Source organism: Pseudorca crassidens, chromosome 19 (genome assembly GCF_039906515.1).
Source record: "Pseudorca crassidens isolate mPseCra1 chromosome 19, mPseCra1.hap1, whole genome shotgun sequence".
Lineage (NCBI taxonomy): Eukaryota > Metazoa > Chordata > Mammalia > Artiodactyla > Delphinidae > Pseudorca > Pseudorca crassidens.
Genome location: NC_090314.1, coordinates 4263309 through 4291259, shown reverse-complemented (window position 1 = coordinate 4291259; position 27951 = coordinate 4263309). Strand labels below are relative to the sequence as shown.

The 27951-nt window shown below is 57.3% G+C and overlaps 1 protein-coding gene and 2 long non-coding RNA genes across 4 annotated transcripts; 1 reads left to right on the top strand and 2 right to left on the bottom strand.

The window, feature by feature from the left end:
- Positions 1-217: 217 nt before the first annotated feature.
- On the bottom strand, positions 218-13954 carry LOC137212177 (uncharacterized). 2 transcript variants are annotated; one of them, XR_010937383.1, is made up of 4 exons: positions 13369-13954; positions 4705-4905; positions 3328-3504; positions 218-685 (listed from the first exon to the last, which is right to left on the bottom strand). It is a non-coding gene; the product is annotated as an uncharacterized lncRNA (long non-coding RNA). The 2 variants fall into 2 exon arrangements; XR_010937382.1 differs by lacking the exon at positions 218-685 and adding an exon at positions 1292-1622.
- On the top strand, positions 8749-27937 carry GRAP (GRB2 related adaptor protein). Its single transcript, XM_067715237.1, has 5 exons — positions 8749-8921; positions 15094-15191; positions 19362-19484; positions 25488-25656; positions 27617-27937. Exons 1-5 carry the CDS (start codon positions 8844-8846, stop codon positions 27800-27802), a joined length of 654 nt encoding a protein of 217 aa, XP_067571338.1. The 5' UTR covers positions 8749-8843; the 3' UTR covers positions 27803-27937.
- Positions 11074-13340, bottom strand: LOC137212178 (uncharacterized). The gene is made up of 2 exons (XR_010937384.1): positions 12806-13340; positions 11074-11890 (listed from the first exon to the last, which is right to left on the bottom strand). It is a non-coding gene; the product is annotated as an uncharacterized lncRNA (long non-coding RNA).
- Positions 27938-27951: the final 14 nt, after the last annotated feature.

Here is a 27951-nt window from a genome sequence, read left to right as displayed (position 1 = left end):
TCTTTCCACCCACCAGCTGCTCCATCTCTAAGACCTCTGTCCTGCCCATCGCTCAGGGCAAGAACTCTCTCTCTCTCATTCCCTGCGTTGGGTCCACCAGCGAATCCCATTGGCTACCAGCAGAGGGTACCTGGAACCTGACCCTGGCCCCCTCCCCGCCCCCAATGCCGGTCACCTGGACTATGCAGTGCCCTCCTCACCTGCCTCCTGTCCTCCACCTGTGTCCCCAGTCTGATCCTCACCCCTAAGTCGGACCTCATCCCTCCGCCTCTCAGGACCCTGTCTGGGCTCCCAGCTCGCTTGGAGTCTTACTGTGGTCTGTGAACCACCCTCAGAGCAGGGCCAGGTTTTGTGGGGCCTGAAACTTCTGTAATATAGGAGGCCTTCTCTATGAAAAATAATACAACCTTACAAATACAAAACGAGGGAACCTGGGAGGAAGGGGGAGTCAGAGTGGCAGAGAGTGGTCTTAACCAGTTGTGATGAAGATAGCTTGCTTGTCTGGTACAGGCTCTTCGGAAAGCAGAATCTGCATTGTGAGCACTGAGGAGGGTGGTCACCCCGGGGACATGCTGGCAGAAGCAGGAGGCGGGCAGGGAGCTGGGCCTCTGGACACTCCTCGAGCCCCTCGTTTCTGACGTGGGCCCTTTCCCGTAAGCATATGCTACTTCCGTAGAAACGTTTCCTAAGAGGATAAAATGAATTAAATACAGGAAATTCATGAAATATTATCAAAGGAAACATATTACATCTCCAACCTGGGTTTCTTGCAAAATGTTTAAATTGCCTTTTTTAATGGAGCTCCTGGAAAGGCACTTGCACGTTTTACAAAAGCTGTGACTGCGTGAGCTCATTGCAAGGTCCCTGCCAGGGCCTTGGACACCTGGGCAGCTGAGGGACTGCAGGTTAAACCTTGTCAGCTTCTCGGTGAATGTGCTCCCATCCCCCTGCCTGTCGTTGCCTCCTGGCTTCATCCCCCACCCCTCACCCAGCAGCCTCCTCGCTGCTCCTCAAACCCCCGGCACACTCCCACCGCAGGGCCTTTGCACCTGCTCTTCCCTTTGCCCGGAATGCTCCTCCCCCAGGTCTTCCTGTGGCTCCCTCACCTCATACTGTTTGTGAGAAACAGTATCCAGCAGTATTTCATAACTGTCTTGGTTTTATCGTAGTTTCCTTGTTATTATGTGTAAAGCAACACTAATTTTCCACTTAAGAGTATCGATGTGCAAGTTCCCCCTTTCAATACATTTACTGACATTTTAAAAGACGTCTTCAAAAAAAAAGTCATCTGTTCGTGGAACCGTTTTCAGTTTTATTAAGTAGTATTAATTCAGGGAGGTGGGGTGCAAGTCCGAGAGTTGCGCGAACGACTTGAGGGAAAGGCCGCCGGCCCTGGCCTGGCCCCGCCCCGGTGGCTCGGCCCCCGTGGGACCCCAGACCCCGCCTCACTTCTCAGACAGGAAGGCGGCCTGCAGTTCCGAGAGACGCCGCGGGAGGGCAGACGCGGCCGCCGACCGAGGGATGCGGGCAGAGAAGCTGCGGCGCCCGGAGACCGTGGTTCGATCCCCGGATCCTCCGCTACCCAGGCTGCTCTTTAATCCCTCCCCCGGTAAAACGGGTTCCTGTAAAGGTTAAATACCGTGACTATAACATATAGTTTCTGAACCCGTTTTCCCCCCAACTTCATCTCAGATCGGAACTGCGGACCTCCCGCAAGAGCTGGGGGAGGCCATTTAATGAGCTGGAATAATTTAAGGAATTTTTATTTAGCTGGTGTGTGTTACGGAGAGCGTGGGAGCAGAGAAACGACGTGATTAAACAATGCAGAAAAAAGAAAAGAGAGAAAGAAAAAGAAAAAAAGAAGAAACTGCACTTAAAGAAAGCTACCTGTAATCCTATTTCTCATCAATAAGCATAAGGGTATTGGTATAAAGTTTTGTGGTCTTTTAAATTTTTTAAACTGCAAACACACATATACAAATATAAATATATGAATATTTGCCCACAGACTCAGGGGTGCAAGAAATGTCACGTTAGTTCATTAAAATTTTTTCTTTACTTTAACTAATGACTTGTTTTTATAAAAGTAATACACCCTCAACAGAAAGAAATCCAAGCAATTTAGAAAGTACAAAGAAAATAAGCAGTAGGAAATCATCACAAGTGGGACTGTATATTTCATGAGTATGTTATAGAACTCTCCCTACCCAGCTTCACTCACTTCTACAGGATGAACGAATAGATGGACAGATGTGACTATTAAGACTGGGGTGGTCGTGATCCATGTTTTTTTTTTTGGGGGGGGGGCGCACCACCGTATGTGGAAGTTCCCCCACCGGGGATCCAGCCCGTGCCCCAGGCAGTGGAAGCGCACAGTCGTAACCACTGGACCGCCAGGGACGTCCTGTGTGTGTAGTTGTAAATTAATTGATAGATTGGGGGTGGCGGTTTTAGGTTTATAGAAAAATTTAACAGAAAGTACAGGAATTCTCATATATCCCCTCACACTCCCCTCCCCCATTTTCCTATTAAAATTTTGCATTATAGCGTGGTGCATCTGTTGCAATTGATGAGCCGATATTGATATGTAATTATTAAATAAAGTTCATAGTTTACATTAGGGTTCACTTTTTGTGTTGTACTTTCTGTGGATTTTGACAAATGTCTAATGACATGTATTCACCATTATAATACCATGTGGATTAGCTTCACTGCCCCCAAAACCCCTGTGTTCCATGTATTCATCCCTCCCTCCCTTGAACCCGTCAACAACTGGCCTTTTTCTGATACCTTTTCTGTAATGTCATATAATTGGAACCATACAATCATTTAGATTTTCTCCTATGATATCAGCCTATGCTGCTCTTAAAATAAAAGCCTTAAAATTAATTTTATTGCAATTTAGAATATGAAGAAGAACAGTGAAACTGAATAAATTCTGGATTTGCGATCAATTTTTTTAACCATAAGAAATGTGACTTCCAAAATGAAAATAAAATGAGAAGGGGGAGGGAGGGGAGGAGAGGAGAAAGGAAAGAGAAAAAAAGTGAGTTCCTTTAAAAGAATCCCTGTATGGTTAAGATAGAGTTTATGAAAGTCATTAACACATTGTAGTGCTTTTTTTTTAACCATATATTTAAATTTTAAATATGAGTGTCCCTCTGCAACAAAAGATAAGGTGACTGGATTTTTTTTTTTTACACTGAACCCTGGCAACTTCTGTTGCTTTCACTCTGTTAACATTTATAACATATTCACGTTCTGTTCTGCAGCCCTGAATCTCCCCATTTTGTTCTCGTTCTGTGTTACAAGAGATTCAGTACTCACCTTCAGTCCTTTTCTCATGGCTTTTCTGTTTCTGAGTTCTTTATTTCAATTCCTCATAGGTTGGTCAGATTTCATTACTGAGTAGTTTTTTCAAGAAGGTCCACATGGTGCAGGATCTGCTGAGAGTAGCAGTCAGGGTCCAATCAGGAGACTGGACACCACAGTTTAAACAGAAGTCTGGAGAATGAATTATTAACTATGATCAAAGAGTCGTATAAGGGGAGCCTGTATGATACCCTAGTGCTGAGGGAGGGTACCCCAGGAAGGACAGACTTAGAAGGGGTTCAGACCTCCTGGGGAAAGTGTGGTCTGACCACTGGATAACAGAATTTCTGGTTTAGCCAGGTTGAGCTGCTGGGCTGACAAGAGGGTTCTCTCTTTAATTAAAAAACTTTTTTTTTTTTATTCTTGTGATGAAGACTTGTAAGATCTATTCTCTTAGCAACTTTCAAACACCCTGGGTCATAAATCACTCTACCAACGAACCCCGTCAAATTCTGGCTTTTTTGAAGGAATAGTGGGTGATCCATTATTTGTTCTGACTCCAGACAGGCTCCTGCTACTGGGATCATTCCCCAATTGCCTCCTGAAAACTAGCCTGCCTACAGTTTCACCTGTGCCTTGACTCTTCCCCTCTATGCGTTACCTCCCGGCAGAACCGACACTGTCCTTGAGAGACCTTTAGGCTTGAATTTCTTCGCTCTCTGTTGCAAATGAGGTCAGTCCCTTCAGGAAGAGAGTAGGAGCTATCCATTTTATGGCCGGTTTCTATCCCAGGCAGAACCCAGGGCACAATGGCAGGCTGCTCTCTGAGTAACACCCCTGCTTCAGGACCTGAGGTCAGAGGGGAGGGGGGGCAGCAGCCTGAGGAGCCATGAGGGACCACCAGGGTGGTCAGGGTGCCAGGAGGCCCAGCGCACTGCACTCAGGGTGGAGCCCTGTTCCACGAGAGGGGCACCTGCCCCCCCACCCAGTCTTAGCCTCGGCCAAGAGTAGCTTTAGAAAAGCTGACACCCTGCTCCTTCCAGGAAGAAAGGCCTACTGGGAGCTGGGGGAGGGGCCCTGTGTTCTGGGTCTGGGGGGAGAGGCCCTGTGTTCTGGGTCTGGGGGAGGGGCCCTTTGTTGTGGGTCTGGGGGAGGGGCCCTGTGTTCTAGGTCTGGGGAGGGGCCCTTTGTTGTGGGTCTGGGGGAGGGACCCTGTGTTCTAGGTCTGGGGAGGGGCCCTGCGTTCTGGGTCTGGGGGGAAGAGCTCTAAGTTCTGGGCAGGACAGTCTGGAGCAGAGAGTTAGCTCACAGAGCTGAGAGGAGACTGAAGAGAGGCAGTGGTTTTGGTTCAAATATCACAGACTCTCACCTTTCTTATCAAATTTTCGTTACCTGTTCTTGAACAGATGTTTCTTCATTTCTGTTTACCCTGTGGGCCATTTCCAGAAACTTTGAATATGTTTTTCGTTGTTTTCCTACTTTTCACCAGTTTCATGGGGAGCAAGTTGGTGGACCTCTGGAGCTTGTGCTGTCAGCGTTGGTCTCTGCAGGCAGAGGTCCTGGCACGGGTGCGCGCACAAGTCCAAGCTGGAGCTGGGTGCGGGAAAAGGCTTAGCAGCAGTTCTCCAATGAACGGGTTTTCTCTCCGTTCTCCTGGTAGCCACCCCTCCCCCCAACAGGATGGAGCCCAGGGAGGTGCCTCGGGTGTTTCAGTCAGTGTCTGATAACAAAAGCTCCCACCGAGCCTCCCTAGAGCATCCGAGGGTCTGGTCCAGTCTCATAACTACTGAGCCCCAACTTCACTGCACCGCGGTCCCCCGAGCCGCCCCCCCAGCTCTGGGCCTGCGATGGGAGGGGGCGGTCAATTCCTGCTCTCTGTGCTCATGGCCTGGTCTCAGGCTTCCATTTCTGACTCACCCGGGACCAGCGCGAAGGAGGGGGGAGTGTTTGCTGCGGCTGCTGTGACGGGTCACCACGAGCTTCAGTGGCTTCCCAACATGAGATCATTCTCCACGTTTCTGGAGGCCAGAAGCCCGGCCCCGCACCCCTGGGCCCAGGAGAAGCTGTGTGCAGGGCTGGCTCCTCCTGGAGCCCCCCGGGCAGAGACCCTTCCCTGCCTTTTCAGCCTCCTGAGCTGCAATCCTCTCAGCCCTCGGCCCGTCGGGCGTCTCCCAGCCAGCAGCCGGGCATCCTGCTTCGGCCACGGAACCTGCTGCTTCTGCCTGCCTCTCACGGGACACTGGAGATCACATTTCGGGCCCACCTGGGTATCCCAGGCCCACCTCCCCGTCTCGGGATCCTCAGTGTAATCGCGTCTGCGAAGAGCCTTTGTCATCTGCGGGAACGCTCGCAGGCCCAGGGGGCCGGCCCTGCAGGCCTTTGGGCCTAAGGACTGAGATAGGCTTATGTGGCCGGTTCCACCATGGCCTGGCATGGCCAGTGGCTGACAATGACTTCTCCTCCTGGGGGCGGCTTTTGACGGGCCTCCCATGGAGAGCCAGCTGCAGCCCGTGATGGGGCTTGATGCCCTGCCAGCTCTGCCCACCCCCCCTCATTCCAGGCCCCAGCATCCACCCTCAGTCGGGTCCCACCAGGGGTCCTCCCAGTCAAGCCCCACTTGCAGGGTCCTGGGTGGTGTTGGGGGTTGGGCGCACGTGCCCTCCTAGCAAGATGTGCTGCTTCCCGCCCACCCTGGCCCCGCGGCTCTCCTGACGCCCTGCAGCGGCTCTGGGCCACGTTGCACGGGGCTTCCGGCGCTGCCGCCTACTAGCCGGAGACCTAGGGAGACCTACTCACCTTCTTGTACCTGACTCGGCACAGAATAAGTACTTTGGAAAACAGAAAATAAGCCAGTCCCCAGGCCCTCAGGCCCCAGAGGACACACACTCAGCTTCAGAAGGGGAGCCCTCCCCGCTCTTGCCTCCAGGCACCTCAGACTTGGGGTGGGGTGGATTCACCCCCAATCTCACTGCACCATTCTGAGGCTTTGAAACCTCAGCTGAAACGGAGCCGGAAAGAAGCACCTGCTAACATCCTGTCGTCTTGGGGTCTGGGCTGACGGAGCAGGGGGTGCTGGGGGAGAGGCGAGGACGGGCCCTGGGCTGAGCCTGGGCTGCTACCGCCCCCGCCCCCGGCCTTTCGGGGGGCTCCAGGAAGGTTACGGCTTCTGCAGTCTTCCTCTTATTTTCCCTCAACTTTCTTTTTGTTTGTTTTAACTAAACCTTTAATTTTGAGATCTCTGTAGGGTCACATCTATCTTACCAACTTTGTACATGGAAAACTTTCAAACCCTAAGAAAAGCTGTGAGAACGGCATGCCATCCACATACCCCTCACCTGCACTCACCGATTCCTATCTGATGGAGTTCATGGTTTTTAATCTACTGATCTAATCTACTATTATCCATAGCTATATAGATACACATAGAGATAGACACAGAAATATGGACTCACTCTGTCCGCTAGGAGATAGGAGATATATTTATTAGTATTATTTTTTAATTGGAGTATAGTTGCTTTACAATGTTGTATTACTTTCTACCGTACAGCAAAGTGAGTCAGCTACACGTATACATATAGCCCCTCTTTTTTGGATTTCCTTCTCATTTAGAGCATTGAGTAGAGTTTCCTTTGCTATACAGTAGGTTCTCATTAGTTATCTATTTTATACATAACATCAATAGTATATATACATCCATCCCAACTCCCAGTTCATCACACCCATCCCTTTCCCCCTTGGTATCCACACGTTTGTTCTCTACGTCTGTGTCTCTATTTCTGCTTTGTAGATAAGATCATCTGTACCAACTTTTTCAGATTCCACATATATGCGTTAATATATGATATTTGTTTTCCTCTTTCTGACTGACTTCACTCTGTATGACAGTCTCTAGGTCCATCCATGTCTCTACAAATGACCCAATTTCGTTCCTGTTTATGGCCGAGTATACAGGAAATATATTTCTAAAAATACAAACACATATATATATAATGAGTTTATACATATATAATGAACTTGTGTGTATATATATAATAAATTTGGGTGTATATATATATAATGAATTTGTGATATATATATAAAATGAATTTGTGTATATATATATATAATGAATATGTACATATATATATATATATATATAAAATTTTATTTTATTTATTTTTTTCCTGCCTCTGTCTGCGGAGAGGGCCTGGAAACAGTGACACCTCCGTACTGATGAGCACACCCAACACCAGCTGAATCCTGGGTTCTAAACACCGTCCTCCACTAAAAATACTATCTTCCACCCCTCAGAGATGCCTGGTTCCAGCTCTGGGGCAGAAGTCCTGGAAGAGCATGAACCTACCGTCAGAGAGATGGGAAGAGCTCAGAGAATGGTGGGGATGTGTCAAAAGGACAAGGGGACATCTCGAAGGGGGGTCCGACTGGCCAAATCTGGGACAATGTAAGCATCAAGATTAAATAATAATAGTAATAGAGCATAATCCATTGACTAAAATCTGAAAGCATGATGTAACCCTATTGATATAAATGAAGAAGAAAAACTTTTTTTTTACAGAAAAAACCCAGTCTGACTTCACGCTGATTCATCCAATTCCCGTCCAACAACACAGGGCTCTTCCTCGCCTTCCTCTTCCAGGTACAGGTCTCCCTCCTTCCCTGGAGAGAACCCTGGTTCCAAACAGCTTTGCTGTATTTAGTCGTTTATGGTGTTTCCCACGATACTCACACACCTGTCCCAGAATTGCCACACTGATTCCACTGCCCATAGCAAACCTTAGCAAAGGTCAAGATTATTTTCAGTCCTTGTTGACCTTAGGATTGCCATCCCGCTGAAGGTGCCCGGTGTTTAAATCAGAAGAGGCATCTTCTGAACTGGGCTTTGATGGATGAATAGGAGTCTCCTGGGAAGTGAAAGGGGAAGAGAGCACCAGGCAGAGGGCCTCGCATGTGGAAAGGCTGGAGGACGAAATGGACATGTGGGGTGTCCCTCGGCCGTGGCTGGAGCCCGTGTTTGTTCAGACAGTAGGGGAGTAACAAAGGATGAGTCTGGAGAACTGGGGGTGGGGGTAGCGGCTTGGAAGGGCCCTGGTTGTCAGGCAAGGAGCGTGGGGTCGATGCAGCAGGCAGTGGGAAGTCACAGGAGGCATCAGAGCTTAGAAATGGTGGAGGGGACATCGGCAAATGAGGGGGCGTGGCTGGGACCGCAAGACACAGTGTCTGAGCTGGGGATGGCTTTGCAGGGTTTCTGCTCAGGGTCCTCAGTTTTTATCATCTGTAATGTGGGTGCAGGAGGAGGACCCACTCCCAGGGCTGCCCGGGGACTCCCTGGGGTCTGAGGTGGGCCTGCGGCTCACACGCCCTGTTCCGGGACATCTCTGCTTCCTGTTTCTCCTGTCAGGGGAAGTCTCGGTCTCAGCTTCAAAAGCACAAACACGCTCTCAAAACAAAGGAAGACGGTCCTCGACTGCAGAGGAAGCAGGAAGCTACTGGCCCTGCTCAGAGCCCGGCTGCCGGGGCTCGGGGACGGCGGCATGGAGTCCGTGGCTCTGTACAGCTTCCAGGCCACAGAGAGCGATGAGCTGGCCTTCAACAAGGGGGACACACTCAAGGTAGGGTGGCCAGAGCCGGCTCAGCTGGCCTCGCATGGGATGGAGGGGTGCTTAAAACCAGGGCCCGGACAGCCCCCCAAACAGAGTCCAGTTTCTGGAGGAAGACGGGCCCGGCTTCTCCAGTTATCAAGTCTGTGACTCCGGACAATCCACCTCCACCCTCTGAGCCTCAGTTTCCCCATCTGAGAAACGGGGAGATAGTTAGTGATCCCTCCTTTGGGGGCCGTTGTGAGGGTTCAAGGAGACATCAGCCTAGAGCCTGGCAGGGGTTGAGTCAACACCGTTTCCCAGGAAAGAATTTGAAAAAACAGCTGGGGACAGAGAGAGAGAGGAAGAGGCAGAGACGGATGCAGAGGGACAGAGAGAGGGTCTTGGGAATGACGTACACACACTAACCTATCGGGGCTAAAACAACTATGATTAGGGGTCCAGACGAGCTTCCCTGCAGGGGAGAAAGGGGAAGATAAGCCTCAACACGGCTCAGGTCCCTTGTGTGGCCTCTGGAGGAACACACGCCTTCCAGGGCGACCCAGGCAGATGGGCTCCCGGGCTCTGTCTCTCAGGAAATGTCCCTGCTTTCAAGGCTGCGTCTGGAAGCAGAGCTCAGGGCCCTGACTTGGGAGGGGCCGTGACACAGGTCGGGCGCTGGAGCTGCCACCGAGTCACGCTCAGGAAGCCCCTGCCCCGCCCTGGGCCTCGGTCTCTGCACTGGCACGGTGGGCGTGAGGCTTCCAGTCTGAGCCGGGGCCCAGGAAGGGACAGAGCCCCGGGCCCGAGCTCAGCGGTGCGCATCTAAGCTGCTGAGGCCCCATTTCACAGGTGATTAAATGAGGCACAGGCAGGCGCCACAGCTTGCCTGGTGTGGGGTCAGAGGTGAACCCCTGTCCTTTGACCCTGGCACCTGCATCGGAACCCCGTGACACTGAACAGCTGGGCTAGGTCAGGAGGTGGACGGTTCCTAGAAGAACCGCATCTTTTTGAGGGTGTCCCCCTTTCTCTGTGCTGGGATGCCAGCCCTGGGCCCCCCTGAGTGGCTGGTGGGGGGACCTGGGGACGTGTGGCCAGCTGGGGATGGGGCAGGCTTGACACCGGCACCACCGGCTAGGGCACGAGACTCTTGAGATCCAGGTCTGTTTCCGAGGCCCCGTTTGCCGATCCGACAGCAGCTTGGAGTCTCTAGTTCCAGACTTCGGGGTTGAGAGGCCGTGGAACGGTGGGGAGCTTGGAATGGGATGACCGGTGGGTTCTACCTGAGGTTCAGAGGGATGAACCAGGGTGGAGGGAGTAGATCCGTGGGGTCCCCCAAGGCAAGTGTTGTAAAGACAGTGACACCCCCGTTCCCTCCTCGATGCCTGTGCTCACCCCTGCCCACCCAAGATGGGCCACGTTTCCCACTGAGCTTTGATAGAGCGTTGGCTGACTCCTGCTGTGTTTGCTTCTAACCGAGACTCCTGAGGGCAGGGGCAGACAACAGTGCCTGGCACAGGGCAGGCCCTCAGCAAGACACGGGGGTGTCGAAGGAATGAAGGAAGGGAGGAAGGAGATGTTAGCCGAGACCCTGGCTAAGGCCCCAATGGGATCTGCTCCTAGTGTCCGTGGAGACCCAGGAGGGGACCTTTCAAGGAATGACAGGCCACCAGAGGGGCTGCTTTTTCCTTCCTTCATTCAACAAACCCTTGTCAAGGCCTCAAGCACCTGCTCAGCATCAGACATTGTCCTAAGTGCTGAGGACACAGCAGTGGACGAAGCCCAGTCCCTGCCCTCCCGGAGCGGACCTTCCAGAGGGTGCGTGCTGTCAGGAGGTGACAAATGGGTGGAAGAAATCACCTGGGGAGATGGAATGGAGAGGGTGGGTGGGAGGGAGGGGCAGAGGGACAGCTTTAGATGGCGGGGGCAGGGGTGGTGGTCAGGGCAGTCTCTCAAAAGAGATGACACCTGAGCTGAGAGTGGAAGGACCCAGCCATGCAAAGAGCTGGGGGAGGAGAGTGGATGGAGAGAATGCAGCAGGTGGGGCTGTGGGGCGTGGGTGAGTTTGCAGTGTGGACTCACCCTAGCTACCTGCCCAGGGGTGGCACAAAATATCACACACCCTCTAAGAATGCTCTTTGGGGAGGGGGGCGTTTAACGACGTAAAAATGCTCGTGAAGCAACGTTAAGTGGCAAAAAAGCAGAATGCAAAGGAACGTGCACAGAGATAATCAATAATAATCGATAGATATTAGTTTTAGGGATGGGAAACTGACATTCATGCGTTGGCTTTGTGCCTAGAAAAAAACACCAGAAAGAATGTCTTGAGGAGCTGGCGGTCACTCCTGGGAGGCATGTGTGAGCAGATCACGCTTCCTTGTTCACACGTCTGCCTCTCCTCACAGGACAGAGATGAGCAAGTGATCCTTCCAGGCCCAGACGTGGAGTTAGGGTCCTTCCTCTCACAGCTGTACAGGTGCCAGGTCAAAGCGTGTCTTGATTTAAGATTTTTCTTTTAATTTAGAAAAATATTAAAAATGTTTGGCCATGCTGCACGGTATGCAGGATCTCAGTTCCCCGGCCAGGTACTGAACCCATGCCCTCTGCAGTGGAAGCTTGGAGTCCTAACCACTGGACCCCGCGGGAAGTCCCTGATTTAAGAGTTTCATGGAGTTTTTTGCACTAAATTTTAAATAGACTACTTTTAAAAATTAATTAATTAATTTTTGGTTCCGTTGGGTCTTCGTTGCTGCACGCAGGCTTTCTCTAGTTGCGGCGAGCGGGGGCTACTCTTCATTGCAGTGCGCGGGCTTCTCATTGCGGTGGCTTCTCTTGTTGCGGAGGACGGGCTGTAGATGCGCGGGCTTCAGCAGTTGTGGCACGTGGGCTCAGTAGTTGTGGCTCGCGGGCTCTACAGCGCAGGCTCAGTAGTTGTGGTGCACGGGCTTAGTTGTTCTACGGCATGTGGGATCTTCCCGGACCAGGGCTCAAACCCGTGTCCCCTGCATTGGTAGGCGTATTCTTAACCACTGTGCCACCAGGGAAGTCCCTAAATAGACTTTTTAAAACAGTTTGAAATGTACAGAAAAATCGAGAAGATGGTACAGACGAATTCCAATCTGACACCCTGCCGCCCCTTCCCACCGCCCACACACACTCACTCGCACACGCTTGGTAACATTTTATATTATTAACCTGGTACATTTGTTACATTAATGGAGCAATATGGATACATTATTATTAACTAATGACCATATTCAGAAATTTTGATTTTTTAACATATTCCTTTAAAATATTCTTTATCTTGATTCCTGACTTTTTTGGAGCTCTCTTAAAGTTTGTACCCAAAGTGCCTCACCCATCCCACGCTAGTCCAGGGTCTCATTTCTGTAACCATAAAAACGTGGCTGCGATGTCACCCTGTGTCCCCTCGCCCTCCCTCGGGCCGGGGACAGCGGGTGGGGCTGGTGGCTGAGCTCCACGACCTGTCCCTTCGTGAGCATGTTTCCTGCGCGCTGGCTGTGGGCCAGGCCTGTCCCAGCCCAGCAGTGACCGGCGGACACGCAGATCCCAGCCTCTGGGAGCCGGCAACGATGCTACTCTTCCAGTCTGAACTCTGCTCTTAGACGAAAGCCCGGTGGCACGTGGACCCACTCTGGACAAGGGGCCCCAAATGTCACTTCCCTGGAACAAAGCCCCCCTCGCCGACAGGCAGGCGTTTCTGGGTGCACAGGACCCCGCTGCTCCCCACTGGAGGAGAGATGTGGGTGGTGGCTTCACCTCCACCCCTTCACGCACAGCCTGGCCCCCAGGACCCAGACTCGGGGAGCCCACGGCCTCTTGGCATTTCCCCGGTGGTGGCCGGTGCACCTCAGGCCCGACCCAGCCACCCTGAGCTTCCCCACCTCCTCTCGCACGTGTTGCACAGCAGCTGACGGTCACGACCGCCTGCCCGCGCTCAGGCCCAGAGCCTGGGGTTGTCTCAGCTGCTTCCTCTCTGTCTTGTGTATCTCGCCTGTCAGCCGCTCTGCCAAAACCTACCCCGGATCTGACCACGTCTCAGCAGCCCCAGTCCAGGCCCCGTTCACCGCTCACCTGGGCCTGCTCTTCACAGACCCCTTGTCCCCCCCTGTCCCGGAGCACAAGACCTTCAAGCTCTCACCCTCCCCATTCAACTCACAGCACTGCCCTCCCACCCGCAGACACGGGCCTCCTTTCCGTTCCAGGACAGAGCTTGCTCCCACCTTAGGGCCTTGGCACTGGCTGTTCCCCCTGCCTTGGACACGGTTTCCCACATCTTCTCATGTCTCATTCCTTCCTGTAATTTGGGCCTCAGCTCATGTGCCACCTCCTCAGAGAGGCCTTTCTTGCCCACCCCCATCTGTCCCCTGTTGACAGTCCCCCTGCCCCCAACCAGGCATCTTCCTTCTATGTCATCCTGACGTATATTTTCAGACCACAGAGCAGAACATTAAATTACCTTGTTTACTTGTGTCCTTCCTGTTTCTTGTCTGCCTCTGCCCACTAAAATGTGACCTCCTGCTTCCTGCTATATCACTGGGCTGGGCACAGCGCCTGGCACGCAGGAGGTGCTCCGTGGCCGCACTGGCCAGGGGACGGTGGCACAAGACAGCACCCTGGAGAAGGGCACTGCAGGGGCAAAGCAGGGGCAGGCCGAGGTGTGAGCTTCACTAGGGAAGGTCGGGAATTCTCATGTCTCAGGGGGTCTGGGGGCTTTGAACAATGTCAACAACAAGAATTCAGCTAATACAACCAATCAGAACATTTCTGGGTCTTTCCCTGGAGCGGAGGTGACAGGAACACAAAACCAAAACAAAACTGGGATAGATTAGATACGTCACATCCACATGTCCACACAGGATTTTGCAGGTCACAAAACACTGCCATGTGCCATGTAGGCCGTAGATGTGCCCATTTTACAGATGTGGAAACTGATGCCAGGGCTGTGGAGAGAGTCAGCGGCAGGCAGAGTGGTCTAGAGCCCGAGGCCCCCAAGAATCTTCACTGAGTCTGTGACCCGCAGGCCCTAATTTTCTCATTAAGTTGGGGGAGTTTTTTGTTTTGTTTAGTTTTCAGCAAAAGTTATCCTGAGTCAGCCACCTGCTTCCGGCTTTCCCTGGGGACGCGGGTCTGGCCCAGACTGCGGGGGGGGGGGGGGGGGGGCAGGAAGGAGGGGCTCAAGGGACCTGGCAGACAGACAAGGGAGGGGCCAGGCCTGGGCCCAGGGGGCAAATCTCAGCTCCTCTGGGTAAAACCAAACCACCTGAGTTGCTGTCCCAGCCTTTGCTCCCACGGTGCTCCCTGCTTGGGCTGCGGATCTGCGTCTGACTTTTTGTCTCAACCAATATCCCCACTGGGGTTGACCTGACGTGGGGACCTGTTCTGGGACTTAGGGGAGAGATGACCCCCGGGTTGGGGTCCAGAGACAATGTGGGATGAGGCACAGGGTAAAGACCGGGGCGGGGGGGGCCCGGTCCTAAGACCCCTGCCGTGTGGCCCTGCTCCCCTCCCGTCTGGGCCTGTGTCCTCCTCTGTGAAGTAGGCGGCCTCGGGGGCTGGTGTGAGAAGGGGTGACACATGGCGAGCCTGCCCAGGGAGCGGGGAGGGAGCCCAAGCGTCCCACTCGCCCGCCCGTAGCGGCCCCCCCACCCCGCTCAGGTTTCGGTTCCCCTCGGCCCACCTGCGAGGCGAGGGGGTGTCTGCGACCCGAGCAGCCAGGCCTCGGCCCCGCCGCAGCGCAGAGGCCTCTCGTTCGCTCCCCGGTGTCTGAAGCCCCCGTCTGACCATCAGCCCTGAGCTCAGACGTGAAGCTTGTAGATGCAAATGACCCCCGTGACCACCGCTCGGCGGGGCCTCCGCAGACCTACCCCCGACCCCCGGCTCTGTGCCTCGTATCAACTGCTGTGGGCCCCCCATGCTCAGGGCCACAGCTCAGGGACTGAGGGGCCCCGGATCTGTCCCCCAGCACCCGGGGGTCTGGGTGGCACGACCTGAGAGTCACGCTCCAGCTCCCCACGTAAGCTCAAGCCACCGACCAAATTCTCCTCTGTGACCCCCGGACCGTGGAGTCACCCTGCGACCTCGCTCTCCTCTGGGAACTGGGCCCCAGGGCTGGTGTGGGCCTTCAGCAGGGGACAGCTGTCCCTCACAGGTGACCAGGTGACCGTGTCTCTCCCGCCCGCAGATTTTGAACATGGAAGACGACCAGAACTGGTACAAGGCCGAGCTCCGGGGTGCAGAGGGGTTCGTCCCCAAGAACTACATCCACGTCAAGCCCCACCCGTGAGTGGCAGGCCCCACCCCCGTATGTCCGCAGGGACCCCCTCACCCCCGGCCCTGAAGCCAAACGTCCACACCCAGCCTGGCCCAGGCTGAGCTGAGCTGCCTGCAAGTCCGCAGCCGGGCCTCCCGCCCTCTGTCTGGGGACCCCCGTCTCTTCCCCAAGCAGAGGTGGAGGACAGAGATGTTAGGACTTGTCCCAAGTGGTGGCAGTCGGGGCCAGCCCAGGCCACGACACTAGGACCTGGGATGCCGGAGCGCATCCCAGCAGGGGCCCTGGATAGGACAGGGCCCTGGGCGCTCAGCCAGTGGGGCCCCTGGCTGCTGTGTGGCCTCAGGCAGACCCCTGTTCTCTCTGTTCCTCAGTTTCCCTACCTGCAACACAAGGAGGGCCAAGGCTCCTCTAAGAGGCCGACTCAGCCCTGTGCCGGGGTGGGGAGTGAGGGGCCGTGGAGGGGCAGGAAGGCGGCAGACCTGTGGGCAGGGGAGCTGACATGGGCTGAGCAGAGTCTGGGACACGGCGGAGAGGGAGTCACGAGGAGCCCAGGTATCCTTGGGCTGGGGACCGGCTGTCCCAGGGAAGCCCCCGTCAGGCTTCCAGTGCTGAAAGCCCTGTTCTCAGCCCCAGAACAGGCCTAAGTGGCCAAGAATCTGGGAGAAACCAAATGGATATTCACAGAGCGGTGGCTGAAGTAGCCCCAAGTCACAGTCGCTCGCTCGGTCATTCGCCCAACATCGGCCACTGCCCGAGGGGACTCACCTGGGCGATGCTGGGGACACGTGATGAGATGCTGGGGACACGTGATGAGATGCTGGGGTCAGAGCAGTTGTGTCCTGTGGGAGAGACAGGACATAAAGAAACTATGACAAGGGAAGGCGGTCAGCATCGAGATAATTAACCAGGGAGGGCTTCTCAGAAGAGGTGGCAACAAGTGAGATTTTGAAGCATGTGTGTAGGAGTTAGCTAATGAGAAAAAGAGAAGGGCATTCCTGGGAGCGGGAACAGCAAGAACCTCTGGCAGTGGGGCCAGCAGGAGGGCCTCAAACTCCCGGCGGAGGGTGGTGGGAGCCATGGAGGCATTTGAGCCACGTGGGGAGTAGAACTGCTGCAGAGGTGAAGGCAGGTCAGGGCCCGTGTGTGGCTGTGGGGTGGACGGGAGGGAGGTGCAGGGCCAGGATGGGGCCTGGAGGTCATTTCCTCTTTACCTGTCTTCGAGTTATTTCCAAAGCTGCCACCACCTCGGACTTCCTGTGTTGGGCAAGGGCCCGACCCACCCAGGTCCCCTGCCTCGGCTCCAGGCCTGCAGGGTCCCTCTGGGCTGTGTGACCTTGGGCAGGGGCCTGCCCTCCAGCCTTAAAGACTTTCTGTCATAAAGGGAGAGAGACAGCAAGAACCCGGCCAGGGCCAGGCCAGCGGAGGACACGGGGGGGAGCAGGAGCCTCCAGGTGGAGGCTGTGACCCGGTGATGGCCAGGAGGTTGGGAGGTAGGAGGCCGCTGAGAAGCCTAAGCAGAGGCTTCTGTTTGCTCAGGAGGAAAGAAAAGCTGATAGATTTTGGGGCCACGCCTGTCGGGGCAATGCTGGTGGTTCAGGCAAGCCTCCACCAGGGCAGCTGGGAGCCATGGAGGGTTCCAGTGTCCGATGGCCCGGGGCTCCCTGGGGCTGGCTCTGGCCACATGAGTCTGGGACAGAGTAGGGATGGGGGTCAGGCCGCATGCTCACCTGCCTGAGGCCGTGCCCAGATGCATCCTTAGCTAACCTCATCCCCTGCCCTGGCCCCGAAATAGCAGTGGGGAAAGTCCAGCTCTGTGCCTGACTCAGCCCGTTGGGCTCCAGGGTGTGGGGCGGGGGCAGGGCAGGGGTCCCAGGGGGCCTCGTGTCTACACCAGGCCTCTCCTTCCCTGAGCTCCACCATCACCTCCGCCTGCCCAGGGAGCCCACGGAGGGGGGCCGTGAGCCTCACGGGCAGGGGTCACCGAGGCACCTGACGCAGCCGCGTGGCCGGTGGGCGTTGAGGAGGGCTTCCTGGAGGATGGCTTCCTGGAGGCCGGCTTCCTGGAGGACGGCTTCCTGGAGGACGGCTTCCTGGAGGAGGGCGTGGTCTGCTGGGCCTGGAAAGTAGAGTAGAAGTTTGCTGGGAGGGCCGCAGACAGGCTAATGGGTGACACGTGGGCGGAGTTCACAGCAGCAGCGGTGAACACCTGCAGGCGGCAGCGCCCTCCTCCTCCCAAGGGCCCTGCGAGCTGGGTGCTCTCGTCAAGGTCTAGTGGGCAAGGAGGTGGCGGCACAGAGAGGTTGAGTGGCTTGTCCGGGGTCACACAGCTGGCAAGAGGCAGAGTGAGATCTGCCGCCAGTGCTGTGGGCCCCGGCTGTGCTCGCTGGGAGGGGATGGGGGAACTGTAAGAGCAGCTGGGGGAGGGGGTGGGCTGGGGGAGAGTCGGAGGCCAGAGAATTGTGGAGCAACTTTTGGGGATCCCTGCCCTTCCCTGGGCCTCAATTTCCACATCATTAAAGTGGGGACCAAGCGAGGTGTCCACGCGCGGAGCCAGCTGTGCTCTGGGGCGTCGGGAGTGCTGCTTTTCCGGCACCCTGTCCCCGGGCCACCGAGGACCTGGTCGGGGCAGGGCGGGCCTCCTCGAGGCTGCGGTTGCAAAATCCTTTGAGGGTGACAGCCGCCCACACGCTGATGCCTCCTGTGGAGTTCTGTGGGTTCTTTGGAAACTCCCACGCAGGGCCCTGTTGGACCCCTGCTCCTGTGGCAGCCCTGCACCTGGGGCCTGCTGGGGGCTCCCCGGAGGAACGCCCTTCCGGGGCCCCCTGAGCTCAGCCTCCGGCTTGGAGGCCTCATCCGGGACTCCCAGACTCCAGAGACCCAGGCCGAGCTCTTGGAGGTTCCCTGGAGCCCCGCCTTCGGCCCCCACCTCCACTGCCTCCCCTCCACCCGCCCAGAGATGGGCCCAGGGTCCCCCCATTTTGGGGGCCAGCGATGGGCTAGAACCTCACTTCTGGGTGGGGGGCTCTGAGACACCACGTAAGGACCAGGACTTTATTTCAGACTGGAAAGCGGGCAGAGAGGGAGCCGGTGGCACTGCCACTACTGGCGGCCCCGGGCAACGGGCTCTCCCTGTGGCCAGAACCGGGGAGCCGGCACCCGAGCTGCGTGTTTGTCCTCCTGCCCCCCTGTCATCACCTGAGAACATCCAGGGGCCCAACCTGCCCCGCACACAGGCCAGTCACATTAGTAAGAAGCCCTCGGGAGAACTGCAAGGGCTCACACGTGGCTGGCGGGTGGGGTTCCCGGCAGGACCCGGTCTGTGTGCACCTGAGCCTCTGTGCTGGGCCTGGAGGGCTCGCTGTCAACATCCTGATACAACAGGAAAAGTTCTGCCTCACATCCGCCCAGGGCCACGCTCAGACTCAGGAAGCTCAGTTGAAGGAGGGAAGGGAAATTGTGCAGGGAAGGGAGGCTCCGGGGGCCCTCAGGGCACCAAGGTCCCACCAGGAGACTCCACCTGCTCTGGGCCTCGGTTCCCCCAGTAAGGGACTGGGCTCAAATCCGGGGGCCAAGAAGCCAGCCAGAGACCACCTGGACCCTCCGAGGGTGGGCGAGCCCCAAAGAGCACAGTGGGCAGGGCTGGAAGAGAAGCTGGATCCCGGCCTCTCACCCCCAGGCCCTGCCAGACCCTCGGCATTTACAAGGCACCTTCTGTATACCCAGTTCTGTTTGGTCAGAAAGTAAAGGGACTTGAACCTGTGAGAAAAAGTCCAGGTGGCCTCAGGCTGTGCATCTGTGAAACGGGTACAGGGAGAGACCCTTCCTCACCAGATCAAAGCTGCTATGTTTTTTTTTGGGGGGGTCATCTTTTAAAATATTTTTTTACTTTTAAGAATCTGAAATGGAAAAGCCCAGCTGGGGTTGGCTGGGTTGGGGTTCACCAAGGTGTGTGTTTACCTGGTGTGGTGGGAAATGCTTGGGCTCAGGAGCCAGAATGCTGGGACTGGGCCCAACTCCTGCCTTTCACAGCACATGACCTTGGCCTCCCTGGGTAAAGTGGGTGCCGTTGTATTTCCTGTGTCTCGGGACTGCTGTGAGGACCTGGCAGTGTTGGGTGGCTGGCATAGGGGCAGGGTAACCTGGCCTCCCCCACCCCCTCACCTGCCCCCTCTCTGCAGGTGGTACTCGGGCAGGATTTCCCGGCAGCTGGCAGAAGAAATTCTGATGAAGCGGAACCACCCGGGAGCCTTCCTGATCCGGGAGAGTGAGAGCTCCCCAGGGGAGTTCTCTGTCTCTGTGAAGTGAGTTCTGACCCAGGGTGTGTGGAGGAGGGTGGCCAGGGACAGGCCTGCAGGGTGTGGAGGGAACGACAAATGCCTGGAAGCAGGCGACCCTCTGGGGGTCGGGGATGACGCAGACCCCAGGGTGTGGCCCGGAGCAGGAGGGCTCCACGCGGCTTGGGCTGGCTGTGAGGCCTCGAGCGCCGGGCTGAAGGCTCGGCCGTTGTTCTACAGCAGCAAGTCACCAGGGGAGATTGATGTGGTGGGGCTGGGGGTGGGAGAGCAGCAGGGCACCCGGGGCAGGTGTCCAGGATGTGCTCCAGACAGGGTTCCCCTGTGTGCTACATAGTGGACAGGATGGACCCTGGGGCCAGGCTGCTGGGGTTCAGATTCTGGCTCTGCCATTTCCTGACTGTGTGACTTTGGGCAAGTCCCTTAACTTCTCTGCGCCTGTTTCCTCACATGTAAAATGGGTTCTTGCAAAGAATATATGAGTCATTTAGAGCCATTAGAGTAGTGGCTGGCACGGAAGCAGGGTGGCAGCCTCTGGGCAGCTCAGGACCCAATCCCAAAGGTCACAATCGGGCAATGGAGGAATCCAGGCTGGAAGGAAGGGGCAGGAACCAGGGTCGGGGGTAAAGGGGTCAGGGCCCCAGCTGGTCTCTGTCCTTCCTACTCCCAGCGCCTGGAACAGTAGGATCTAGGTGCAGCAATTCAAGGAATTGTCACTGAGCTACATGCCACGTGCCAGGCTGTTCTAGGGACTTGGGAAATGACAGTGAAAAAAAACAAAGTTGCTGCCCTTTGAGGTTTATGTCTTAGTAGGGGAGGCAGACTGAACACATGAAAAAAGGAGACAAATGAATATAGCAGGAGCCAGTGGGCAGGGATCTGAACCTGGCGGTGGAGGCCGCCTGGGGCCCAGGAGTGAGGATCCGGAAGGAGAGGCTTCCAGGCAGAGGGAACAGAAATTGCAAAGACCCTGGGGTGGGAATGCGCCTGGGGTGAGTGGGGCAGAGCCAGCAACGGGGGGTCACAGCCAGAGAGATGGGCCTGACAGGTCCCGATGGGAAACCCCAGGGCAACAGGGCCCTGCAGAGGGTCAGCCCAGATGGCTCAACCTTTGGGGGTGTGTGTGTGCAGGACAGGGGAGGAGTCCCCGAGGGAGCAGGGGCCAGGGGTCTCCATGACGCCCGACTGAGGGAAGTTCAGTGGCAGCAGACACTCCACAGGGTGGAGGAGGTGACATCTGAGCTGGGCCCCGAAGCATGAGTAGGAGTTTGGTGCACAAAGAGGGGAGAGGGGATGCCAGGCCCAGGGAACTGCATGTGCAAAGACCCAGAGGTGGGGCAGAGAGAGGTGGGCTTGGACAGCAAAGCATTTGTCTGACCAGGAGGGGAGACAGGCAGTTCTGCGGAGCCAGCACCAATGCTACCTTGGGAAGGGGTGTGGGAGTGTCCCTCTGAGAAATCCCAGCACATGCCCCCTCCCCGCCACACCCCAGGCATCCTGGCCAAGCCCCTCCCCCAGCTCAGAACCGGAACCTTGGGCCCCAGGGCTGTGGTGTGCTCACAGGACCACCAGGTGGCGCCCTCCAGCCTCGGTTTCGTCCCCCGGGGCCAGGACCGGGTCCCGCCCCGACTCTGGTCCATCGTCTCTTACGAGGGGCCTTTCAGGGCCCTTGGAGGGCCACTGGGCAGGGATCAGAGCAGGAAACAGACTCAGGGCAGCTAGGAGGGGGGCTTCTGAGCAAGAATCTCAGCTCTGGTACTTCTCCTGTATAACCCTGGGCAAGGTACCCCAGCCTGCTTCCTCCTCTGTAAAATGAACATCTATGTAAGGTGCTTAGTGTGACGCTGGCACACGGTGAGTCCTCCCCAAATGCCAGCTATGTAATCATCATCATGTTGACCCTCCCAGGGCCACACCGCGCCTCCTGGCCCACGCCCCAGGGTCCCGGGCTCTTAGCAAAGGGCCAGTGGCCACATGGGGGCGGGGAGCCCGTTTCTCGCCCTGGCCTTGCCCTGGACCTGCTGCGTAACCTCAGCAGATCCCGTCCCCGTCAGCTGTAACGTCCTCATCTGCAACGTGGAGATAGTAGCCCTGGACATCATGAAGACCAGTGACCCGATGGCCACCCTTCTGGGTGACGGTCACGCAGATCCGCGTGTGAGAGCATTTCCGCCCTCGCTGGCTGCGCTCCTGGGGACTCTGACCGCGTAGGCGTGGCGTCTCCTGCACGCTCATAAAGCCGTCGGAGGTGGGGTTCACGGGCCTTGTTCTGCCTCACGGAGTGATGGTGGCCACGGCTGGCTGCCCTTTACGAGTTTCCAGGGGGCTGCCCCCTGCACCTCTGGGAGCACGTCTGAGCTGGTGGCCAGTGGGCCGGGGCAGGGGCGCACTGCCTGGGCTGTGTTACTTTTGCCCCACACTCTGATCCAGGCTGCCGTGGGCTTCTGTGTCAGAAATGATGGTTTGCTCCCAAGTAAGATGTTTTACTTCTTTTCAGGCCAGGGGTGCCCTGGAGTCAATGATGTGTTTGCTCTGCTGCCCTGGTCGCTGAGGCCCTACTGTGCGCCAGGCCCTGTGCCTGGTGCTGGGGATTCAACCACCAGCAAATCGGACGAAGCTCCCTGTGCTTTAGGCACTCACGTTCCACTGGGGTGACTGACGATTTTATACATGTATGTATGTATGTATGCATATATGTACATATATATAATTTTCTAAATGATTAGTAAAATATATAAAATCTTTGAAGATGATAAAGGCTCTTGGGAAAATGAAGCAGGAAAGAATGGGGGGGGCACAATTTCATGCCCTCAAAGACAGGGAGGAAGTGACCCTGGAAGCCCAGTGTGCAGGTAAGGAAACAAAAGCTCAGAGACGTGCAGTAACTTGCCCAAGGTCACACAGCCAGAAAACAGTGGAGCTAGAGCCCACCGACCCTCTGTGACCTGAAAGACCAGGTCTACCGTTCCACTCTTCTTCCCTGAGGCCTAAAGACCCAGGGGGAGTCTGTCTCCACCGGCAGTCCCAAGGTCAGTTTGATTCCATCTCACGTTGGCTGCTGGAGAGGGAATCCACCCCCTCCCTTTTCACAGACGGGAAAACTGAGTCTAGAGAAGGGCCACGCCTAACGGAGATCACCTAGCGGGCAGTTAGCACCCTGGCCTCCACCCCGGGGATCCACAGGCCCTGATTGGGGGTGGGGGTGCGGTGCTGGGGCTCCTGACCTTACCCCAGCCTTGTTTATCCTCCCTGGGCTGCCGCTGCCACTCTCACCTCTGCTGCTGCCGCCACCAATCCGGAAGAACCTGCTGGGCAGGACCGGTGGCTGCTAGCATCAGGCCTGAGTTCATCCTTGGGGTCTTCCGACAGCCCAGGGGCCAGGCCCAGCCCTCAGCCCCCTGGGTAGGTGGGCATGGGGGTCACAGATAGAGACAAACACACCCATGGCGGCTCAGACAGGGATGTACACGTCCGGTCCCTCTCACAGAGCAGGGAGAGACACATGCACACACCCCAGGCTCTGCCCACTGTGGTGCACCAGCTCCAGGTGCCCCCTCTTCTGGCTGCGCCCGGGCCAGCCCACCGCCCCATGACCCGGGTCTGCCCTTCCCTCCAGCTCAGGAGGGTTCACCCCGCAGGGCCATCCTCCTTGCTCAGGGGCCATCTGGACTCAGACTCGGGCCTGGGGAGGCAGGAGACAGGCTAGCTGGGAGAGGGAGAGACTGCCCAAGTGCTGGGTCCTCGGGCCTGTCACATGGAGGCGGGTCACTGGTCAGGCCAGGGGCTGGCGCAGCAGGACGGCCACACCCGCTCACAGATGCGGCAGCCCAGCTGGGCCCCGCTCTCCCACCACGAGCCACGCACAGGCTGGGGGGCTGGACCACAAGAGCATCCCAGGTTTGAGAATCTGCCGATTGTCAGGTTGCAAGGTTCTAGAACTCCTGGGTCCCTTGCCCCCTTCCCAGGTCTCGCCCCCTGACCTGGGTGTGATCAGGGAATGCTCCGTTCTGGGTGACCTTCTGGGTAAGATAAGCTTTTGAAGATAAACTTCAAACACCAAAGTGTTCAGGGTTGTGCTCATTTGGGGCTGAGATCTTTTCAAACCTCCCACACTCTCATCCGCCTCTTACCCAGAGGACGGGGGCCGCCCACACCCCGGGCTCCTTCTCGGGGCCGGCACGGAGTCAGGGCCTTCTGCCTCCCAGAATACGGTCCAGGGACCGGAAGAACCCTGAGCCCGCCGGAACAGGGCACTAGGGAGTCCCAGGCTCGGGGGCGGCCCCCAGGGCCGAGGCTGCAGCAGGCCAGATGGGGCGGGAGGCACCTGCCTGCCTGGCCATCCTCCTCCCATCCCGGGACGTGGACACGCGCATCCCACAGCCGACACAGTGGCGGCTTAGCCATCTGGGAACAATGCTTGCTGACGGCACACGAGCAGCTTTGTCTCGGGCCGGGGGTGATGGCTGTGTCTGGTCACAGAGTCTCAGGCCTTCTCTGGCCTCAGTTCTGTGCAGAGAGCTTGCTGCCCTGAGAGTGGACACGTGTTAGAGGGGCTGGGACCGCAGCTCAGAGTCGGGAGGGGAGGGTCCAGGAACAGTGCAGCCCATGAGCACTGACCCCTCGGGCCATGCTGCTTCGCCCCTGAGCCCAGCCTCTCCAGACTGGGCTAGAGTTGGGCCGCCTCCTGCCTCCCTGCCTCTGGGTGTCTGTGAGCAGCGGGTTACAGGCAGGCTGTACAAGGGGCCGAGGAAGCCAAGGAGTCCCCGGACTCTGACTGAGGGCACCTGAGGCAGCTTGCAGAGGTTGGGCCATTTTATGCGGGCCTTGAAGCATGAGTAGGAGTTTGATTCAAGTTTGGAAGAAATAGTGTATTTTTCAAGCCTGGAGGCATGCTTGAAAGTGGAGAGAGAGGTTCTGTGTGGTTTGGATCCTTGACTTGGGCAGGGTGGGAGGATTCCCCCCTCCTCCCACCCCAGACACACACACAGAACAGAAGGTATTTACCTGGAATAAATCTCTATCTTAAATCTTGCATCTTAACCTTTAACAAGGCAGCACACCAGCCCCAGGGCTGATAGGTGGAGGGAGTAAGCCACAGGCAGGGATGGGCAACTGGGGGGATGGACACCATACTCCTGTCCACGCCCTCGAAACACTTGGACTGTGGGCCTGCAGGAACTCAGGCTGCCCCAAGCCTGCACAGCCCGTCCTGGCCTAGAACGTGCTGCGTGTTCCAGGCAGGTCCCTCTGCCCTGCTGGCCAGTCTGGGAGACACAGGCTATCCCCTCTGTTGGGCTGGAAGGCACTTGGTGGTGGTGGGGTGCAAGGCTGGGCAAAGGCTGGGAGAGGAGGCATCAGAGAGTATTTGAAGGAAACGAGGCTGGACGTGTCATCAGAGGCAGAACTTGAGACTGAGGTGTTAAGATTTTGCCCTGAGGGCAATGGGGAGCCATAGAAGGTTCTTGAGGTGGGGGAGAGAATGTGGGGCAGGGAAGGACAGGAAGCATCCCACAGGCCTGAGCTCCTCTCACACCGGTGGCAGGATGGTCTTAGGACTCACCCCTCAAGGGACTGTAAGGGCTGGGAGGGGACAAGGTGGGGGAGGGAGAGGAGTGTTGAGGCTGGGGGACGTTGGAGAGAAGAGATGCTGGCTGACCACCTCTCTCAGAGAACCATTTAATGTTGCCAGTACACGAGCACTTCCCCAGAAGGAAGGTATTATGAGGAAACCGAGGTTCAGAGAAGTTAAGTGATTTGCTTTAGGTCACATAGCAAGAAAGTGGCCTGGTCCAAGGCCCACATCCTTTACTCCACACTCCACTCCCCGGTGGGGACTCACCGTGTCTTTCACGGAGCCGGTCAATGGGGCCTGGGACCCCCTCTCCCCGCTCCTCTCCTCCTGACTCCAAGCCTCACCTGGAGAGAAAAAGGCCTGGTTGCGGGGGGCAGGGACGGGGGGCGGGCCCCAGCCGCCGTGGGCCCCTCTGAGGCGGTCTGTGTCCTCTCCCCTAGCTACGGGGACCAGGTGCAGCATTTCAAGGTGCTGCGTGAGGCCTCGGGGAAGTACTACCTGTGGGAGGAGAAGTTCAACTCTCTGAATGAGCTGGTCGCCTTCTACCGGACCAGAACCATCGCCAAGAAGCGGCAGGTCTTCCTGCGGGACGAGGAGCCCCTGGCCAAGGTGGGCGAGTGCGGCGGGCGGGCGAGGGGGCCTCTCCGCAGGGCCCCGACCCCCCTTCCCACGTGGCAGGAGGTGGGTCCAGCCCTGCTTCTAAGATTCCGCCCGGGCACTGCAGGGAGACAAGCAGGGCTGGGAAAGGGGAGGCGGGGAAGGCAGGGAAGGGGCGGGTGGAAACTCCCCGGGTAAACTGAGCCTGCTGGCTCTCAGCCAGGAGCGGTGCGTGGCGCCCAGTCGGTGCTCAGTGGTTGTCTGTTGACTGAGTGAAGGTACTGACACCGGCTGAGCCTCCTGGGAGCCTCCTGGCCCCACCTACAGGTAGGACACTGAGGTTCAGGGAGTGATGTGATCACCCAAGGCCACCTGCCGGGTGGGGTCCTGCTGGCTTCTGCTCTGTGGGGCGCGGGGCAGTGTGAGCGCTCGTGGGCAAGGTCCTGCCGGGTGCAGCGGGGTCCGGCCGCCCCGGTCCTCATAATAACAGCCATTTGCCAGCCAGCTCTTTCGTCCAGGGGCCCCAGGGACCAGCTGTCACGCTCATTAGGATGACAACACCAGCCAGTGGGCTTACTAGCCCCGACGTGCACTTTTACTTGGGAGGGGGTGTCGGCAAGGCCTGGGGCTGGAGGTCGGGACCCTGGACAGCCCAGTGAACTCGAACTCTGCAGAGGACGGTGGGCACGGCCGTGGCCAAGGCCTGGGGAGGGGCTGCCGGGTCGCGGCTCTGGTCCTGCCTGTTCCTAGACTCCACCGCCTCGCCACGTGTGACCTTAGGGCCAGTTCATCCCTCACCTGGGCCTCAGTTTCCTCTTGGTCCGGTAGGGTGAACCCTGGGATCTGATATGTCGGGGAGTAAACAGTGTCTCAGGAGGAACCCCTGCCCCTGCCACTCACCCTCCGTCCCATCAGCGCACTCGGCCTGCTCTGCCCAGCCTGCCCCTGGGGGCCGGGCCAGCTCTAAGCTCAGTCTCAGGGACTCTTCGCTCCAGTCCCCGCTGGGCCTGCCTCTCAGACCTCCATCCCCTCCCGTCGCTGCCTGGGCCAGCTCTGCCCTTGGCAAGTGTGAGGGGGCCAGGATGGAGCTGGGGGCCGCCGGAGGGCTCCCCAACACCCACCACCTTGCTCTGGCCTGGCCCTGGGGTCACCGGCCCTGCAGGGCGACTCCAGAGCTGGCTCAGTCCCCTGGGACCCACGCCCCCTCTTCCTTCCTGGGCAGAGAACCGCTAATTAGCCTGTCCGTGACGCTATGGCCTGTGCCGGATAAGATTCCGCAGGCTTGGGGCAGAGAGCCTGGTGGGCAGGCCGGGCCAGGGCACTGGCTGTGATCCTCATGGTGATGCCAGCAGGGGGCCCTCGTCTAGCTGCCATCTGAAGGGGGGGGCAGGGAACCAAGGCCCCCAGAGGGCAGGGACTCACCCAAGGTCACCTTGGGGCATAGATGGGACTGGAACCAGGCCTGAGAGAGGAAAGCAGTGTAAAGTGACATCCTTGCCCTCGAAGCCTGGCCACGGGCAACAGCAGTGAACTGCTTGTAGCTACACAGCACTTTATAGTTTATAAGGCCTGTTCCTGTGGTTCTAGGGCCTGGGGTCAAAAGTTATCACGGCTGCTGCAGAGTGTGGAGAGAGACCCCGAGACGGGCAGGGTCCTAACCAAAGTCCCACGCTGAGGCCCAGGACTCAGGTCCTTTGACCACTGGCCCTGTGGTCCCTACTGGGCCGCCAGGACACTGGCTGTGCCCTGCGTAGACACAGGGTCTGTGCCGCAGACATGCAGGGGGTGGGCAGCGGGAGGCCCACGGGCAGGGTGGCCATCGTCTGGACCTGGATACAGAGCTGAGTTCGACCCCAGTTCTGCCCGAAAGACCCCTCTCCACCTGTGGGAAATCGCTTATCTTGGGGCCTCCGTGGGGACAGCCCAGCGGGGGCTCCTGAGGGGCCCCACTGACGGCTTCCTCTCCTTGCAGCCGCCCCGGGCCTGCTTTGCCCAGGCCCAGTTTGACTTCTCAGCCCAGGACCCCTCCCAGCTCAGCTTCCGCCGCGGTGACATCATTGAGGTCCTGGAGCGCCTTGACCCCTGCTGGTGGCGAGGCCGTCTCTGCGGGCGCATCGGCTTCTTCCCGCGGAGCTATGTCCAGCCGGTGCACCTGTGACCCAAGTGGGCCCAGGGGCAGAGCCAGTGGACCGGCCATCCACCGGGCACTGAGGCCCAGAGAGAGGACACGGGCACCCCCAGCCCAGGGCCTTGGACTGCAACATAGGCCTCCTGACAGTCCGGCCGGCCTCCTCCTGTGCTTCATGT

What these genes read in the sequence shown, in the direction of transcription:
- GRAP (XM_067715237.1), top strand. Translation starts at nt 8,844, where the DNA reads ATGGAGTCCGTGGCTCTGTACAGCTTCCAGGCCACAGAGAGCGATGAG. An exon ending in ACAAGGGGGACACACTCAAG is followed by an intron (nt 8,922 to 15,093) that starts GTAGGGTGGCCA and finishes TCCCGCCCGCAG; the next exon opens with ATTTTGAACATGGAAGACGA. An exon ending in ATCCACGTCAAGCCCCACCC is followed by an intron (nt 15,192 to 19,361) that starts GTGAGTGGCAGG and finishes CCCTCTCTGCAG; the next exon opens with GTGGTACTCGGGCAGGATTT.